Here is a 19,988-nt window from a genome sequence, read left to right as displayed (position 1 = left end):
TATTTGTAAATGTCAGTTTTACATTTAGAGCGGTAGGGGGGCAACTGAAAGCTATCTATAAGTACTATTACTTAGATACGTTTTAAAGTTTTGGAGGGAAAGCTTCACGTTCGTGTTAGCATACTGGCCTAACCTTAACTTTTACCTTACATCTGTGTTGAAATCAAAGTATTCAAGATGTTCTACCATGATCATTTAAAGATATAAGCCACACAAAGTATCAAATATATTCAAGAATAACAACTCATTACGCTTGGATGAATGAAATTGTAATTTTTTTTATTAAACAATTAGTGTGACAAGAACAAGTGATTGCGATTGTCTGAACAGATTCAACAATGGACACAGCAGGGAACACTATATACTAAGGGCAAACCATTAACATATAACGTTGCAAATATACTATACTTTATGCCGTTACAATACTTAGAATAGCCCTGAGCAAATTCAAAATGGGTTTAGAAGGGAGGATCCTCGTTTGGTCATGAACTCTGACCTCTAACCTATTCTCAAAAGTCGGGGCATAAGTGGTTGAGGAACAGTTGTTACCCGCTCTGTGATCTTCAATGGTGTCATGGTTCATTGGTTACAACTAACATTTTATAGATAAATGGTCATACCATGGTTGGCTGTGCAGCATTTGGATGCCCCAATCGGTCCGAGAAGGGTTATCACATGTACGGCTTCCCCAAGGACCAAGAGCGCAGGGAGAAATGGATGGCAATGGTCAGCCGTCAAAACTTATTGACAGTCAGCAACAGTCAAAAACGATGTAACGTAATGTTCAGATCACTTGCTAGCATTTCAAAGGGCATAATAATTCTAAGTGTAGAGAATTATGACTTTCCAATGATATTTGAAGTGCAATGGAAACTGATCTTACAAGCCTACCTACAGGTACACTTTGAAAATGACCGATTCAAAGCCACAAAAGTAGATAGGATGTTGAAGTTGAGGCCCGATGCAGGCCCAACAGTTTTCATCCATCGCCCTAAACCGAAGAGGAGGAAACCCCCTTCTGTGAGGGTGCCTCCGGAACCAAGTGCAACGGACCACACATATTGCACCAAATTAAACTTCGGTATGATCCATGCAGCTAACAATATTCCCCATTTCATGTAATTCAAGGATAGACTACACTCCTAATGAGATTACATAATTCATATTTGTACATTCAGTTTAAAAAACAACCAGAAGGCAGGGATTCTCTGAGGATTTGCACACAATGTAGATAATCGACACATTTCTACCCAATTAACAATTGCCGGTAGATCCATTTATAAATTGTATTGGTTTCTGATTGTGGCAGATGATTTAATTCACATTACAGAAATGTTTTGCTTTAATTCATTTTATTACATTGGAGATGACAGTAGTTGCAAATGCAAAGGCAAAATACATATAACAGCAACATTACCTTGTAATTATTACAGAGATTGAGGGAGAAATTGAGGTGGATTTCAAGAGCGTTGAAAAGGACATCACAGGAGACGGAGAGAGCAATCAAGATGTTACATTGCCAGGGGCAGGTGATCCAGGGGCAGGTGATCCAGGGGCAGGTGATCCAGGGATTTGTGTGCCGAGGGCCAGTCAGTCAGGGGTCAACAGTGAAGGAATAACTTTTGCCAGGGCCAGCTGCTCCAGGGACCAGACTGCCAGGGACTGATGGGGCGACTGTGGAGGACCTAATAAGGCAACTAGAAAAGGAAAAATTTATGAGAAGGAGAGCAGAGAGGGCTATTGCAAAACAAAAAAGAATCAATTTGGCACTAAGAAAGATAATCAATTTGGCACTAAGAAAGAGAAACAATTCAGTCAACAAGAAGTTAAAACGAAAAAGCCACACAGGTTAAATTGACCGCCCATCATAATCAGCATTGTTGAATCGGCGGCATCTGTAGGGCTTCATGTGCTGAACATCACCCTTTCCAGGATATAATTAAACAAACACTGTTATTTCTACTAGCTATCGCATCATAAAACCCGTCCTTAAATCAACCTAAATTATCCTAGTAATCCAACATAAATAACTAACTAAATAAAAGTTAGATTCACTAGTACTGAACTTTGTAATTGTTGGTGTAGATACCATCACATTGTGCAGTCGAGCTAACAAACTAGCAGGCAATCGGTCGTCTACCAAGATAAAAATATATATAATTACGCTGTCCATATACAAATAAATATCAATATATGCATCATAAAAGGTCCTGATACAATATAGACAGTTGACAATTCAAAAGAGGTAGCTATTTAACCAATTTACCCCCGGAGATACCTTCACAGATGGTGAAGTCGAGCTAACAAACTAGCAGGCAATCGGTCGTCTACCAAGATAAAAATATATATAATTACGCTGTGCATTTACAAATAAAGATCAGTATATGCATCATAAAGGGCCTCTGATACAATATAGACAGTTGACAATTCAAAAGAGGTAGCTATTTAATCAATTTACCTCAGAAGTTACTCGGCGGCCAGCAATGGAAATGAACGGTCTCCTCCGCCGTAAAATGGTTGTTTGGAACTATTCGAGGCTCCATACCCCGGAAGTAGGCGCTACAACGGAGTCCAATGGAAGTGTCGCAACTCTCTCAGCTCTGGGTCTGTCTAGTTTCGGTTTGTTTTTTCAGCCCAACGTGATTCAAAGTAGCCAAATCAGGCTGAAAATGTGCCCAATCTGGCAACACGGACGGCTTATCTTAACAGCCAAGATGATTCCGAGGGATGTTTTGTTTTTAGAAGAAAACTATCCATACAGATAGGTTGGGAATGGTCTATGTTCAAAATGAAAGATCATTACAGGCTCTTTAATTTAAGCCATAAAAGACCTTATTGCTGTAGATAGCGTATTGTGTGACGTAATCAGCAGACGACGGACCCCGAGCCGATCTGGTAGCCGAGCCAATGGCTGTGTCCCAATTCATAGGACGCATCCTTCGTAGACCGCGTCCTTCGAAGGATGCGGCCTTCGTAGACCGCGAAGGACACTCCGAAGGCCGAAGAAATGGGACGGTCTAGCCTACGGAGCATTTCTGGTTTACGTAACAAACCGTTACCGCCCTTTCACTTGCGTGACCACGCGCTGCTCCTGTCACCTAGCAACCCTGACAGCTGAACTGACCTGTTAGTAAACAGAAGTTAAACCGGACAGCGCGAAAAAAAGAAACCAACAAAAATTATTATTGATCATTATGTTTTTGTATATAGTAGTTTTATAATAATTGTTGTAAATAGTCACATGAATGTTTGTTGTAAATAGTTGTATTGTTGTATATGTTTTATAAGTTATATACGAATACATTAGTCAATACAAAAAAGTTAGTAAGGGTTTTAATAAATAGTTAATCAAAAAAGTTAGTTAAATAAGTACGTTTCAATAAATATGTAAATAATAATAAACAATGTGTTAAATATAACAGAACATAAGTTATTTGTCCACCAAACGCTCCAAAATTTAGAAAAACCTATCCATTCTTTCCCTGCTTTCCTGGGCTCTTCTCTCCTCTGCCTCCCTTTGTAGCCTCATGTCCTCTTTTATTAACTGGAACATTGACATTTTACATTTACATTTAGGGCATTTAGCAGACGCTTTTATCCAAAGCGACTTACAATAAGTACATTTGTCATAAGAAGTGCATCAATATATCGCTGTCGGTACAGAAAGGATGTTCATAGAACCAAGTGCAAGTACCACAATCGCTAGGCTAACCCATTCCCCGTGTTACAGCCATGATAGCAGCTACTGCAGTTGCTACACAGTTAAGTACTATAATACAATACAACACAGTGTACAATGGTTGCCAGAAGGGGGAGGGTGGCTATGCAGTCGAGGTGGACTCTGAACAGGTGAATCTTGAGTCCTTTTCGGAAGATAGTGAGCGACTCTGGAACATGTCTTCCTCTCTGTCCCTCTTTCTGGACCTTGGCCCTCGCTGTCTTTCCTCCTCCTGATCTTGTCCTCAACCTCCTGATCCACCACTGCTGTACTTGCTGTACTTGGCCCTGGTGTGTTCTCAGGGATGGAGGCAATTAGGACAGGGGGGTTGGTGGAATGCATATGTCACAATACCTTATCAAAGGGGACAAACCAGGGCCAAGTGGCAGCAGTGGGTTTCCCACCTACCCCCTCTCCTGACCCTGGATACTTGCAATCCTAAGGCAGAGGAAATCAATCATGGCAGTTAACAACAAGAGCAGTATCAAAACAAATTTCAGCAAAAGTTTTTCTTTGCCTGCGGGGGAGACACCTTCCCCTGCAGGCCTATTTTCTCCAGAATTGTCCTAAACAGTAAACACATAGACATTATTAATCAGAGAAAACAAGAGACACATTTATCAATCATGTTAATAGCCCATGTTAACAATAGGCCATTTATAATATATATATTTGACCATCTTGTAAAGGTTACATTTAAATTAGCCCTCATCCTATATGAAGCCCATAATAATAAGACAACCAGTAGAAGTCAAAACACCCTTTTTCTTTGTGTGTTTTTCTAGTGCTGTCTAGTACTGATGCGAGCTGTGACTTTTTTTTGTCTTTCTTTCTTTAATAACCCAAAATAGGACATCGTAGTAAACGATTTCTGGGGATGTTGTATCGGTCCTGCTGTTTAATGAGGGCTAATTTAACTAACCTTTACAAGATGGTCAAATGAAGATATATAAATGGCCTATAATATTTTTTATAAACTAACTTACGATATAAATAAACGATTGTTTCTTTACCCCCAAGCCACACTTGCTGAGTATTTCACCCCGGTGAACAGCTCATCATTCTCCCCCCTCAATAGAATAAATCGAGCCGTATGCTGCTGGCCCCCTAAACCAAAACCAAATGTTAGAATTAGTTTTGCTTTACACTACCAAACCAAAGCAGCTTAAATAGCAAAATAACCAAGTTAACTGTGTAATCAATCCTAACGTCTGTAACGTTACGGTCTGAAAACCAGGGTCCACAACCTGTGTTCGCGTTGGTCCATTTATCTAACCTTACAGAATAGCAAATTATCTATATAATCGCCACAATTTCGGTAAATATAACCATTTTAACCTCTTAAATTTGAAACTATAGGGCTTAACGGGTGTTCTTAGTTAACGTTACAGCGTCACTAACTGTAACGTTACCTTACTTATATTGCCTATTACTTTAATGAAAAAAGTTTTAAGGGCCCTTGTATTTTTAACATTTGTATCGTTAAATACTCGAGTGACTAGAAACCAAATACTTACATTTAAATGCAGAACTTAAATCGCCATTCTCCGCCATCTCCATTGATTGAATGCGCAATGAATCTTGGGAGGGATACGTTGGGCCGTGAAGGATCTTGGGATACGTTGGGCCGTGAAGGATACAGCCGATGCATCCTTCAAATCCGGGAAAAGAAGGCTGCATTCGTAGGCCGCATTTGAAGGACCCTTGGAATTGGGACAGCACTTGGCGCGACGCTGTGACGCAATCGGCGTCGACGCATCCTTCGAATGCAGCCTTCGAAGGATGCGTCCTAGGAATTGGGACACAGCCAATATGGTACTTACAACGGCAGGTAAGCAGCCCCGCCTGTTTAAAAGGCTTTATTGGCCAGTTGGAATAACGGGAGTCAAAGGGGTCTGACCTACGAAGTCTTTCAAATAGCTAGCCAATGCATAAAGCAAATAAAATGTATGTGCATTTAAAAACGGAATAACTAGCATCTGGTAAATGGGTGTGATTAGTGATTGGTTATTAATCAGCCAGGGCATATATTCTATTAACCACCACTAGTAGCATATGCCTTTTAGCAAGCACATGCGATGCACCGCCTAGCATAGCAGCTGGTCCTCGGAAAATGATTTATATCTCAACCAGTGGTGGGTAGTAACGCATTACAAGTAACGCAAATGAGTAAAAAAAAATATTTTTTTCGGGTAACGAGTACTTTTCACGTTCCTTTTTTAAGTCTCACTCAAGTAAATATTAGATTAAGAATTCTACTCTTTACTCAATTACATTTTCCATTGTGGGAGGGGGTGCGGGGTGGTTACGGTCCACGTAGAGTTTATAGAATTCTAAAGATACTATGTTACACAGGCTCTGTATTCTGCAGACCAATATATTACTTGTTTGTCGTTGTTTTGTCTGGCTGTGAGTGTCAGTGCATGCTATGCGTAGCTGAATCGCAATCGCGTCAAGACAAATCTGATTGGCTAATACACATTGAGGATGAATTAAATCATTTTTAAATTACTAAAATTATCCCTTTCCTCATCCCACACCCCAAACATGACATACAAAATGTCGTGGAACAGAAACAACAACCAGTGATATTCATAAGCTATCATTTTATCGCACTTTTTAAGCTTCGCCACCAGGGTGCAGCACTTGCAGCACCCGTATTTCGAGCGCCACTATTACAGGCAGCGATGGACGCTGATGGAGCAGCTCCCGCTCCCGTGGTCAACCCCTGGCCACCTGGCCACACTGTTCCTTCCCATGGGAAGGAAGGGAGAAAACGACATTATGAAATGCTTAATGTGTCACCCTAAGCTTACCACAATATCAGCCTTCAAGAACTCTACATCTAACCTCCGCAAACCTGTTGAGGTAAGTTGCATTCTTTTCAGTGGTTCTCCTCGTTCTACATAGCGAGCTATTCCTAGAGTAAGTTGTAACTTGTTCTAGCTATCATGTTCTGGTTGTGCAAGAAACTTGTTGGCTGGAGACTGGAGAGCTACGGTAGTTCTACCCTAGCGAATCACTATTCACTAGGCTTGTAGGCTATCTATCAAGTTAAACCAGTCTGCTGGCAGGATTGTTTCAAGGTTATTTAAAAATTAGGCGCCAAATTATCAATATATGCAATAAGGTAACTCAATATTTAACAAGAGGACAAATTATATTGCACATGCAAGGGGTACATGTCTTTAAGTGGAACGAAATTGTGCAATTAAATACTTTTGGGGATTTATGTTTTATTTTATAAACTTCAGCAGCATGAGTTTAAGTTAGCCCAATGTATAACACGTCTGTTTGCTTAGCCTATAGCGCTGTCTGATATAACTAAAGCAGATGTCCTGTATCACATCAAGCAATTATCTGCAGTTGATCTGACATCAGATCCTCTGTATATATTTTTAATTTTTATTTGTGTTGTTGTGCTGTCTTGTTCTGTGTGTGTGTGTGTGTGTGTGTGTGTGTGTGTGTGTGTGTGTGTGTGTGTGTGTGTGTGTGTGTGTGTGTGTGTGTGTGTGTGTGTGTGTGTGTGTGTGTGTGTGTGTGTGTGTGTGTGTGTGTGTGCTCATGACACTGTAAAGCAACCTTGAGTACGAGAAAGGCGCTATATAAAATAAACTAGTGCTGTCAAGCGATTAATATTTAATCGCATTAATGTCATAGTTAACTCGATTAATCACACTTTTTTTTCTATTCTAAATATCCCTTGATTTCGTGCTGCTAGCCTTTTAGTGGGATCAGAGAGTGTTGAGAAGGACAGTATAAAATAGATTTGGTAAGATGGATATAAGAAGAGAACCGCAGTGAATTCAACCCGGTCCACTTGACATCGGATAGGTGCATGACAGTGGTAGGCCTACCGTAAAACTTCAATAGCCCAGGCTTTTATTTGTTTCATTCACTGAACTTTCGAACAAAATTCTTGCTCAGCAAAGATGGGAAATACCATAACATTTATTATTTAAACCAGTATAAATATTCCTACCGTGCGTAGGCCTATACACACACACACACACACACACGCACACACGCACGCACGCACGCACGCACGCACGCACGCGCGCGCGCGCGCGCGCGCGCGGTGGCGGAGTGGTAATCGGGAGAGTCGTGAGAATGGGATGGGCCGTTAACGTTTCGGGGCTGTCGGGTTGATTACTGCGGGATAACAATATTGCGTTTATAAAAGTTCCTTGCAGTGCCGTCCGGCAGCCTGAGCTGTGCACCCGCAACCTCTCAACAGACGCAACACTCACACACTGTCAACGTCGCAACCAAGTCGATTTTGTCTAGAAGGGAGTAACTGAGCAGCCTCTCCCGAAGTGGTGCAGCCCAGGTGGGCCTTGAACTGCGATTGGTCAGAAAGACGTAACAGCTAATGACAACATTGAACTCTCTGCAGGCTCGAACAGACTCAGGTACACACAAACAAACACGCACACACCTTTTAAAAGTTTTTCACCATCCCGTATCCTCGCTTGCCCCAACAAGTTTGTGCGGCGTGCTTGTTGTTTTGTTTCTAGAGTAGCTAGATCCGGTATATTGTTGTCGTTTTTCTAAAGTGACTATAGTTGTTGCTAGACAGCAGGGGACAAAACGACAACGTTTGCCAAGCCAAAAGAGCGTTAATCGTGCGATAAAAAAAATTAACACCGTTAAAATTGTATATATATCTATATATATATATGCGTATGTGTGTAGACGGCAATAGGTGGGAGGATTGAGGGGAGAACGTACAATGCCACCAGGGGAATTACAACCCTGGAAATCAGTATAATATGGTATGTTACTTTTGTGTTGTCGAATATTATTGACAATACAGATGAGGCAAGCAGATTCGTTAAACTGAACGGCCAGAGTCTGGCCGTTAATTCCAAAATAAACCACAACTGGGGCCCTAACTGGAGCCCTAACTGGGGCCCTATTGCCGCGTTTCCACTGCAGGGTGCGGTACGGTTCGGTTCGCCTCAGTCCGGTAGGGAGGGGGCGGTATAGCCCAGCTCAGGTCCGAGGTCGCGTTTCCACCGCCGACAGTACCCTTTATGGTAGGCCGGATGTCAATCGCCGCGGCAGCTACGTAAACATCGTGACATCATAGCAGCGCGACACAGTGTAGCCTGCTCAATAAAAACAATTCGAAAAGTTGAACGCACGTCTTCCTCCCCAAGAATGCAGAGGAACGTCTCCACCTCCTTGTTCGCCCAAGCAAGCGTTTTACGCGACAAGTTCATTGTAAAGACTAATACCTCGAGGCTACCGTTTGTTTGTTTTTATCCCCACGTCGCCCGGAAGTGACGATTCTGTCGACCAATCAACGGAGGGGGTGTGTAGCTCGAATTTTCCGGCACTCTTTCAGGCATCTCAGTACCCCAACGGAGGAGTACTGAAGACGAGGGCAAAACGAGTACGGCTCAGTCCGGGTCACGCCCACTTTTGGTGGTGGAAACGCAATCCGTACCGCACCTTTGCGAACCGAACCGTACCGTACCCTGCAGTGGAAACACGCCATTAGTGACAGTTATTCAGTGACTACTGAGGAGTTACTGTTGAACCGACTGGGGGATACTGTATTAATTAATCATTCTGTGAATTAGCCAATTTACTATGAAAGCATCTGTATTTTCCTTGGATTTCACAATTAGTTATTAAATTAACAGGGCACAGACGGGTTAATTGTCATATATTAATAAGATATTAAGATATTCACAATACATACATTCATATTTACATTTAAAGGAGCATTTCGAGGCATGAATATGCCTAGAGAGTATTGAAAGAGTATTGAAATTGGGTCCTATATGTAGTCGAATGATAAAATAAAATTCAAATTTGGTGCCGTCTTGACCGAGAAAAGGCAGAAAGTGACTTTTTGGCACTTGTGGATTGAAGACAACAACTCCCACCATGCACCACGATGCACAGCTTCGCTGGCCACTCCCGCTGATCTAGATCTCTGCCTATCGGATACCTCGCTGTTCCATCTACCAAGCTGATACCGCAAGACTGCTTGAAAATCATTTCACACACCATTTCTAGTGAAGAGTATTAGTTGGTGACCTCAGTGAATTAGTCCTCGTTTGTATTTCTTTCGAAATGGTGAAATTTTTGCATGGTGCCATCTTCTATGTCAGATCCAGTACCTTCCGCCATTGTACTTGTACAGCCTCTGTTAGCTTACCTTCAGACGCTGTGGATGTTAGTTTCTGCTGGTGAAGTCCCACCCACTGGCACTGCTCTAACAGGTCTGTAGCGTCAGTGGTTCCCACCCCCAATAGAGGGGTGGGACTAGTGATTGTAGTCTTACGAGAATCCTCCCCTCTTACACTTCCTATTTACTTCTACGCAAAAATCGTCATATTGCGTCATCTTAAACAGGAAGTGTTGGAGATCGATACGGATCTCTCCAGTCTCTCCAGAAAATAAGGGAATGATGATTCAAAAATATGAGTGGGTTTCTAACGATACAAAGCTTAATGGAAATAGGTGAAGTTTCCCTTTAAGTATTTCCAGCCCTCATGTAATAATTTCAAACAAATGCTGTTTGCAGCCACGAGAGGTCGCCAGATCTCCTCGTGCGTATCGGCAATACCAGTCAAACACAGTAAGTACGTGTCTAAACAACAACGATCCGTTGTCACCAATGCAACCCTAAGTTACCATGACTGTGTATCTTGAAGAAATGAATAGAGTTCAACTTTAAGCCAACTTAATTTACCAATAGACCTTCAGTTGGTCTTGAGCAGCAGCAAACTCGTGCTTGACAGAAACAATAAGGTGAGACGATCGAGGTGCAGGTATGTCCTGATGCCTGGTTTAGATAACCAGGCTGCAGACATGACCTGACACGCTATGCTGTCCCAGGCCTACCCATGGCTCAGGAATGCCTACTGTACGGACGGGTCTGGTGTACTGGACTGGAGAGATCATTGTTTTCATCACACTAATGCACACATTCTCTCTGTTGACACCATTTCACGTGTTCACCTTAACCTTTAGGTAGATTCGATAGAGAACGTTATTAATCCTCCGGAGGGGAAATCCTTTGTTACAACAGCCCAGCAGCAGTGGGAAACAAAGGCTAAGAAACAATTCAATAAAATACAAAGTGCTAATGAAAACCAAAATAGATGCTAAAGTAAAGAAAAGCGGGGAACTTTGTAGTTTGTTCGGTCCAACGTGTAACTAAAAATCTCATGTTATTACAAAATGGAAAAGATGGGACATAGGCCTAGTTCAAGTGTGTCCCATTATAATGCTTATTATAGTCTGTATGGGCAGTACACAATGAGGTTTTTTAAGCTTCAATACCTTAGTGTATTGATATTGTTTGATAGATGATGCTTGCTTATGGATTAAAGTCGATATAAGCCTATACCCCTTTTAGCGAGGTCGTGTCACCGTCTATCATGCGATAATTCAAATTAATGAGTAACTCGATAATTAAAAAAAAACAAGGTTATATACGGTGACATGTACAGCCGGGCCAGGCCTCCAAATATAGGACTGTCCCGGGAAAAGCGGAACGTAGCATTTTCTCAACAACTATCTTCAATAACCCCAGAGCGGATTTAAATGTTGAACAGAAAACATGCATCTAGAATTGATTGACCATAACACAACAATGTGGTGTCTTACGACAGACCGCTATAAGACCGTCCTGCACATTTCCTTCCTGCTGCTGCTGGATCTGCAGTAGTGCTGCTCGTTGCAGGGTGCAGAGCACACGCGTGCGCGCGCACACACACACACACACACACACGAACACACACACACACACACACACACACACACACACACACACACACACACACACACACACACACACACACACACACACACACACACACACACACACACGTGTGCTCCCGCGGGGCCTGCAGACATAAGACGTTCAACGTCGAAATGGTACAGAAAGACGCCGTGTAAGCTGTTGTTTGCTAAACAATAGGAAAAAAAGAATAAAAACTACTTTGCTGAAGAACAACTCGGCCATATGGGCGTTTTGACAACAAGACGCTCCTCCTCCGGCCCGTCCCCGCCTGTCTCCCAGCAGAACCCGCCCGCCTCCCGCCGGCTCACCCACCCGACCCGACATCCTCCACAGTTCTGCAGACGTTAGTCCTTCAAGACGGAATCTAAATAAAACATACGATTGTAAACTACCGAATTAAAGACTCGTCTTGCGGTCGGTACACGTGTGGAAGTGAATGAGGTAAGTGTTTCAGCCTGTATTTTGAAGCCCCGACAGAGTCAGGGACTTTTTCAGGACGATGTGTGCTGTTTTAAGTTCTTTTTTATCAAGTTACAACAATGACTGACACTATCCTCTAACTACGGTAGAGGATAGTGGTTCGGAAAAGCGTCCTGTTAATGTGAATTAAGAAGGTGTTCGGATTTAGGATTACGGCCGAGGTACTAAACTTGAGAGGACTAGAAAGTTTTCTTGGGGCGATACATTCAAATAAAACAGTTATTCTTTTCCAACTCGATTGTTTAACGGTTTGGGATTGTATTGTTTCTGTGGTTAAGTTAAGTGTTTAGTTGCTGTGATTGACACTAGGCCTACGCTATGTCAGAATAGACCAGTAGATACCCCCGCCCCCCCCTCCCTACCCCCATCTGTTTGGCTCATCCCCAACCCATCTGTTTCACAACGGTAATAAGTAACATTATCCGGGCTGTAACAATGATCATAAAATATTTAAATGATGAAAACATTGGCTTGGGCCGATAAATGACGTCACCGCCTGACTGTGATTGGCCCGCCGTCACTGGCCTACCTGTGAGCTGGTTGTCATGGTGACGGGGCCGGACTGTGTGTCAAGTGTCAATGCTAGTTTCGCCAGTTCCTCGAGCGTTATTATATTCACTAAGTACAAATGTTCATACACGGGAGACAATGCTATGACCACACACCAACTGTCTTCATTGTTTTTATAATAAATGATAAAGATTACCTTTTTAGCGTCATGTTTTAAGATAGTGAACAGTATACGGTGTGTTCTAGGATGGATTAAGTTTGACTCATTTCCATATTCTACAACCAAGCAAACCTATATTTACTGCCTTTATGTATTAGTATAAACTCATAAGAACCTCCAACCGAAAGGTACAGAGTTTGCTGTGGACTGGTCCAGAGTACTTTGGGCAGGGCAGTGTAGAGCAGTCAGGTGTGTTGGTTTGGAAGAGTCTTGCAATGCAGAAGATTCTCTGAAATTCCAGCAATGTCCAGCACTGGTCTGTGTTCCCATGAACTGAAGTCCTCCATGCTGTCTGCTTCCTAATAGATTTCAACACTATCTTATCTCCTGTCCTGCTAATGTTCTCATATACACTATATACTGTTCTGCTAATGTCCTGATAAACACCTTCTACGTTCCTCTAGGGGCCTGCCAAACACTACCTGCTGTTCTGCTGATGTCCTGATTAACACTAGTGTCCTCCACTATCGTAATAATCACTGTACTGTCCTGTTAATGTCCCGATAAATAGTTTATACTGGTTGGTGTTTCATGTCAATATGAATATTTACTGTCTCTACACAGCATTTTGCCCTTATTTACCTTGATAACTGGTTGGAGAACTTGAGTGAAATGAATTGTGTGTGTGTGTGTGTGTGTGTGTGTGTGTGTGTGTCAAACCTTATAATAGGATTGCTCGAGGACCACCTCTTGAGGCAGCCTCACTTTCCGCTCAGACAGGAAATGACCGTTTGATGGAAGTCTAGATCTAGCAATGTGATTGGCTCAAACTGTGCTGATTTTATTTGAATAGTGCAGTCGAACATGCTGCTTAAAAACAATCCGAACAGAAAAGCTGTCTCTCAATAGTGAGGGGACATCCGGTTACAGGAAGCCTTCTCGTTATAGAACAAGGTCTTTCTTCTGATCTATCAAGTAGGTCAATATTAGTCAAGACTAAGTAAATTGGCTTTGATAATATTGACAATGTTTGGATCTACTTGCACATTTTAATAAAGCTTTTCTCAGATGTAAGCCGTTAAAACTAGTGCATTCTGTTCTGGGACTAATAGCAAGCTGCACCAGTGTCTCAGAATTGCCCTCACTTCATATGAGGCGAACTATGTTGACATAGTAAAATATAGACAGTGTTACTTCTCTCACTGACTCAAATGGGCAGAGCTCTGCTGAGAGCAGATGTTTGATAGCTGTTGTGGTGGAACCGATTCAGGAGTACATCGCAATGCTAGTTGAGCAAACACGAGGGAAACAGTTTAACTCCAGATAGGAGAGAGGGAGAGGAAGTAGGGGGTGGAGAGAGGGAGGGATGGGAGAGAGAGAGAGAGGGTGAGAGAGTGAAAGAAAGAATAAAGAAAGAAAGAGACACACAGGGGGGAGGATTGAGTGGGAGAGAGAATGGGAGGGGGTTGGCAGAGGGCAGAAGGGGTGAAGGGAGGGAGAGAGGAGAGGGAAAGAAGTGAGGAAACACCACATATTTTGGTGTTTATTTAATTTCAGGACACACTAGTTTGATGTTATTTTAAACCGGCTTACTTATTGTTAGTCTGCTGGTTAGTGTGTTTTGATTTTAAACAGGCCTACATAAATTCTGCTGGTTACTGTGTTTTTATATTGTAATACACATTCATGGATATGGCCCTATTTTAAGACTACCTTTTGAGAACTTGGCACAATTTCTGAAGGTATTATTAACAGAAGTACTTTTTTGATTTAATTATTAACCTACTATTACACATTAATGGATGTGGTTGTTTTTTTAAAACTACCCTTTGTTAACTTGCTTGGTTTGGAAGAACATTTTGCTTTCGCACATTCTTCTGCATGAAAATAAATAGAATAACATCGCTTGTAGGAATACGTCTGTGGTGCTACTCTAGGAGGGTCATCTGTAGTAGCCTTTTGTTGACAAAGAACTTTGCTCAGCCCCCATGCTGAAGTGATTTTCCAGTTTGGCTCACTTGCAGGTGAAGTTGAATAGCACTGCTGTAACCTAACTAGGAAGCGTCCTTTTCAGTTACCGTTGTGAAAGTGGTGCACTAAGTGAAATGGCCTAACCATGTAGCATCACAACAAGATAGTACTGTTAACGGTTTGATTATGATAGTAATGTTTAGGATTATATAATGCTAGTAATCTTTAGCAATATATTATTCTTGTTGAGTATATATTCTTCTATTCACAGGTGGTATAAGTCCCCTTGTTGTTTCCAAACGCTGCAGTTTGTGTTTATGTTCTTCAGGTCACGTTATCTCTGATAGATGACCTTCAGACGTGGCCTGAGTTTATACAAGACACACGATCATAAACCAAAACATTGATAGTCGGAATTCCCCTGTCCATCCCGTTTGGTGCCAGCCCTTTATCAGCAATATGTGCCTTCAGGTATAACTTATTAGTTGGAATCTGTTGGTGTATTGTTTTTTTCCCTGAGCAATATAAACTAGAATGAGGTCGGTCTTCATCAAGTTAAACAAGCCTGTAGAAGGCTTGTATAGGCAGGGCAAGGCCCGTTTGAACAGTGCCCTGAAACACAAAGCCCATTCCCAGTGCTTTACATAGGCAGGAATCACATTTCAATGTATTATTACTGTGCATATAACACGGTGAATACAAATGTATTGCAATCAAATTCTTAGTTGACAGCTTTTTTTATTCTATTATCACTTTATTCCAACTTTTATATTGTAAATAAATACTGTGTCTGCCTTAAAGGACAAACATTAAAGTGAATAAAAGTCAAAAAATTGAAAGAGAAAGACAGAGGTATAAGAAGGTAGAGGAATACATTTATTTTACCAAAGCCAGCACAAAAAAGCTACATCCAACCGGGCTATATGATGTACTAGAGACGCAGGTGTGTCAGGGGGACAATACTCCTCTCGGACCTCTGGATTGGCTTGAGAGCGAAGAAACAGAGTTCCATTAGAACCCCCGGCCCCCGACCCCTAGTTGGCCCCCTGATGGAGCACGGTCTGTCCCCTAGCCTTAATAACCAGGTATCCAATGGGACCACCTGAGCAGCAGATAAGATCAGATTAGATTTGATCGTATTCGATTTAGTGACATTACCTGAGCCTAGCATTAAGTTAACCCAGCGAGAAGGGCCCGTAGGAGGTGGAATCAGGGGTCAAACTCGTTTTTAAACTGGGTTTACTGGTCTGGTGGTTTCAGAGGTTGTCTGGGCGGTGCTGTGTGGCACCACCTCAGCCGGGTTCAACACTGTCTGCTGTTCTCTGATGTGACTGATCGGTTTTGAGGCGATCAATCAGTGACTCGATGGATCGATCAGTGTTGTTTTATCCGGGTAGCGCTTGTTTGTTCTGTTGTGTGGTATCCACCAGTTGGCAGGACTTAATGACAAAGTGAAAGGGCGTCTTGTTATTGTTAAACAAGTCACTCAGTGATGCTATCAGTGTCCGCTACAAACAGCTGACTTCACTTAATGTTCACAGAGTCTCTCTTGGTTTTGTTGGTGTCCAGGTGTTGGATATTCGGTTGACCAAAGAGACGACGCAGTACGGTGAACTTTATTTTAGATGAGATTGAGAACATGCCTGAGGCTCACCCTATTTCTTCACATGGAAACACATATTTCTCTACAAATGACCATGCATAATGTGAAATATCACATTACACACCATAACACTACATTGGTGTTTGATGGCTGAAATACCTTGACTGCTTAAATATAAGGTGTCATTTGTGATTCTGATGGAGACGGACATAAACATGAACTAGTTAGAATGCAAGTCAGATAGTTAATAGTTCTAGCTGTTCATGTAACATTAAGCAACACATTTTCTGTTCTATCTTTGTTGTATCTTGATCAAATATTGTGGTTCCTAGAGAAGGAACATTGCAGGCTGAGACAAGTGTAGACCCGGAGATAAGTATAGACCACAAAACTTACCGCCACACTGAGATCGGCTGGCTAATCAATAGAGAGATCTTACTTGAAGGCCGGCCCCCAGATGTACATACGATCGATCGTCGTGAAAAATGATGAACATGCTTTTTTGTTTCCAATTCTGATTTGATATCAGGAGGAGGCACACCTCCCTCCCTCTCTGGCTGCGTAGAGACATGCTGGGTGTGGTCGTCAGGTCCTCTTGGTCCTCTTCACTGACTCCTGTTCTGTCTCCCCAGACCCTGAGGCCCTGTGCCATGCCAGAAGGATCCAGAGGCTCCTTCCATGAAGCCCCCATGGATGAAGGTAGGATGAGCCTGATATGAATCTGAATCTGCTAGTCGTCTTCCGATACTACATATATCAATACAGATTAATATATATACAATACACAGTCCTTTAAGTCTTTTATTGAACAATGTATCAGTTTGATTAGCAGCTGCATCAAACCCAAGCTAGTGTATGTCGTGTGTGTTTTATGTTCTGTATGTCTAGTTCTATCCATTCTATATGGGTCTATTTCTTTCTATCTGCTGGACAAAGTTGGTAGAATGATCCAGAACAACAATTATAATTTGTACCGCAGGATTATGTTTTTCTTGGGTTATGTTAGATTCTCCAGCGTGTTCATGGAACTAGCCAATGGAAACACCAGCTAGCACATGCCAGCAGGCCAAGAGTGTCATTGCAAGCACCTGCAAGGGCAAGGTAGCCAACACAGATACTAGCTAGTCAATGCAGATGCTAGCTCCCCAGAGACAGACGATAGCTTCACCGCTACGGTCCAGTGGTACTGTCTATGAAGTGAACAGTGGGGTGATTGTTGCATAGTGTGATGCCCTCTCTTTGGGTTTAGCTCTTGTTGCTGTTAATCCCCCCAAACCACCCCAACCATCCCGCTAGAAACCTCTTTCTTCACAATAGCCTGCATTATGCTCGCTGGACTGTGTACCACCGAGGAATAGCTAGGCTACATAATCTAGCATGTAGCCATGATAAGATGCACAAAGGGGGGGGGGGGGGGGGCACATGTGCTATGTGCTAGCATGTGAGAATTGTCTCCTACTGAGCCTGTGTTATCCCAGATGGGAATTCCTGTTTTTTACTGGTTTGTGCAATTGTGGTGTGCACTCCTCAAGGGTTACCAGAGGAGAGGGAGAGTGTGTGTGTGTGTGTGTGTGTGTGTGTGTGTGTGTGTGTGTGTGTGTGTGTGTGTGTGTGTGTGTGTGTGTGTGTGTGTGTGTGTGAGAGAGAGAGAGAGAGAGAGAGAGAGAGAGAGAGAAATTTCTACCATCCCCAGGTGGTCAAATATGGTATGAACCTCTTAACTGTTTCACTAAATGAAATTCCAACACTTTATATTACTTGTATTACTATTATGATCAATTTTATTACTGTAACCTTATTGCATTTCTTTTTCCCATGAACTATTTACAAATAGGCAAATTGGCAAAAATGAACAAAATAGAGCTATTGAGTAATGCTGAAACGTACGCAGAGACACAGACGTACAGACACACTCACAAACCAAAAAAACAAACGCACACACACACACAGGCACACAAAATCAATGAAGAAAAACTAAACATTCATAATGTAAACCTGAATAATTCATCAGAGACTGGAAGATATAGAGGAGTTGCTTAAGTATATATTATAGGGACATACAGGTAGATAAACAGACTGACAGGTAAGATAAGACAATGTAATAGTAAATTATAGATAAGATAATAACAAATATAAACACATTAAACAAATGTTTCCGCCCGGTTTCGAACCGGGGACCTTTCGCGTGTGAGGCGAACGTGATAACCACTACACTACGGAAACCTGCTGATCAAGCCGTCACACTTTAGCTACCCCTACAGAACTTTATCTACAAATGGATAGATAGCACACTAGGCTGGAAGACAGCTAGCTAGGCCGACAGACAGAAAGGTAGCGAGGCAGACAGACGGCTATCTAGGAGACAGACAGCGAGCTAGGTAGCTAGCCAGACAGAAAGCTAGCTAGCTAGGAAGCATGACAGACAGAGATGGCTGGCTAGCCAGACAGACGGGTAAAGTAATAAATAATATATTACTGTTGTTTAATTTGGAGAAATAAGGATGTAAGTATAAGTATGTCGATCTCAAACCAGGGCCCTTTCATTTGATAAACACTACACACTACATCATCTATCTTGCTTGCTTTCAAGAAGGTCAATAAACATGTACTTACAGACAGCTGGCTAGACAGACAAGCAGGCAGTCAGACAGCTGGCTATAGGCAGAAAGAGACACGGGAGAGAGAGAGAGAGAGAGAGAGAGAGAGAGAGAGAGAGAGAGAGAGAGAGAGAGAGAGAGAGAGAGAGAGAGAGAGCGCGCGTGCCAGATCCCTAGTTATGCATACTAACAACTGGCTAGACAGAGGTAAGGCTATCTTGGCAGACAGGAAAGATAAGAAGTAATAGCAATTCAGGAGATATATAATAAAATTCAATGTTTCCGCCCGGTCTCGAACCGGGGACCTTTCGCGTGTTAGGCGAACGTGATAACCACTACACTACGGAAACCTACTGCCTATTGTTTTTGAAGCTACATATTTTCTAGCTAGTAAGCTGGCAAAGTAGCTAGCTATTAAGCCAGAAAGTCAGACATGTACTTACCGACAAACGACGAAAGAAACATACAGCTAGCTATGCAGATACACAGCCAGATAGAGAGGCGGACAGGCAGACAGAGAGAAGGGTCACTAGCCAGGCAGGCAGCTTGCTAGTAAAAAGACAGACAAACAGACAGCTAGCTAGACATTAGGTGGCTAGACAGACAGGTTAAAGCAGATCAAAAAATAAGGGCTAGGGTTAAGAGCTTTATTGATCCCAGACCAGAAACGGGCAAAGTCAAAACCATGTTGCTATTTCCGGCCGGCTTCGAACCGGGGGCCTTAATGTGGGAGGTGACAAGATAACTACACACTCTGAAACAGTCTCGAACCAGGGACCTTTTGTGCAGGAGAGGACACTTTTTACACTCTCTATGGTGCTTTTGATGTACTCTACTGTGTTTTACTCTACGGGTGTCATATATTGTTGGCTACCCGTAAGTAAATTGGGGGCACTTTTTTGCATTTCCAGTTCCTGTCACCGCTAGTGCTGGAAATAAGACAAATAGCTTAAAGTTAGTTGACATACATACACAATAGGCCTACTTGCTGTTCTTCCTGATTGTTGTTTAACAGTATTAATTTAAATGGGAAGCATATTGAGCTTTACTCAAGCTTTATCCATTTTGTGTTATTTTGATGATTGATTCCTTTTTATAGTCGTAAAGTTGTTGTATATCTGTTGTTTGCACTACTCACTTGATAATAAAGATATAAAGTAATAATGCTAATTAGATAGAGCAAG

The 19,988-nt window shown here is 42.2% G+C and overlaps 1 protein-coding gene, 2 long non-coding RNA genes and 2 other non-coding genes across 6 annotated transcripts in view; 1 reads left to right on the top strand and 4 right to left on the bottom strand.

Annotated features, from left to right (window-relative positions):
- Nucleotides 1-1,204: 1,204 nt before the first annotated feature.
- LOC132449648 (uncharacterized) lies at nucleotides 1,205-2,586 on the bottom strand. Its single transcript, XR_009523623.1, has 3 exons — nucleotides 2,459-2,586; nucleotides 1,847-1,924; nucleotides 1,205-1,697 (listed from the first exon to the last, which is right to left on the bottom strand). It is a non-coding gene; the product is annotated as an uncharacterized LOC132449648 (long non-coding RNA).
- A 926-nt stretch (nucleotides 2,587-3,512) lies between these two features.
- LOC132449772 (uncharacterized) lies at nucleotides 3,513-5,527 on the bottom strand. Of its 2 annotated transcripts, none has more exons than XR_009523651.1 (3): nucleotides 5,236-5,527; nucleotides 4,705-4,825; nucleotides 3,513-4,284 (listed from the first exon to the last, which is right to left on the bottom strand). It is a non-coding gene; the product is annotated as an uncharacterized LOC132449772 (long non-coding RNA). The 2 variants fall into 2 exon arrangements; XR_009523650.1 differs by having other exon boundaries at nucleotides 4,732-4,825.
- Nucleotides 5,528-11,609: 6,082 nt separating this feature from the next.
- The window catches only part of LOC132450252 (pleckstrin homology domain-containing family G member 3-like), a 31,676-nt gene continuing 23,297 nt past the window's right edge, over nucleotides 11,610-19,988 (top strand). Inside the window, exons 1-2 of the mRNA XM_060042329.1 lie at nucleotides 11,610-11,924; nucleotides 16,840-16,906. Coding sequence (XP_059898312.1) covers nucleotides 16,858-16,906 — 49 coding nt within the window. The 5' untranslated portion in view covers nucleotides 11,610-11,924; nucleotides 16,840-16,857. The remainder of the gene's footprint in view (nucleotides 11,925-16,839; nucleotides 16,907-19,988) is intronic.
- Nucleotides 18,358-18,430, bottom strand: trnav-cac (transfer RNA valine (anticodon CAC)). The gene has a single exon. It is a non-coding gene; the product is annotated as a tRNA-Val (tRNA).
- Nucleotides 19,082-19,154, bottom strand: trnav-aac (transfer RNA valine (anticodon AAC)). The gene has a single exon. It is a non-coding gene; the product is annotated as a tRNA-Val (tRNA).

Source organism: Gadus macrocephalus, chromosome 21 (assembly GCF_031168955.1).
Source record: "Gadus macrocephalus chromosome 21, ASM3116895v1".
NCBI classification, from domain to species: Eukaryota; Metazoa; Chordata; class Actinopteri; order Gadiformes; family Gadidae; genus Gadus; species Gadus macrocephalus.
This window is presented reverse-complemented; position numbering and strand designations above follow the sequence as displayed.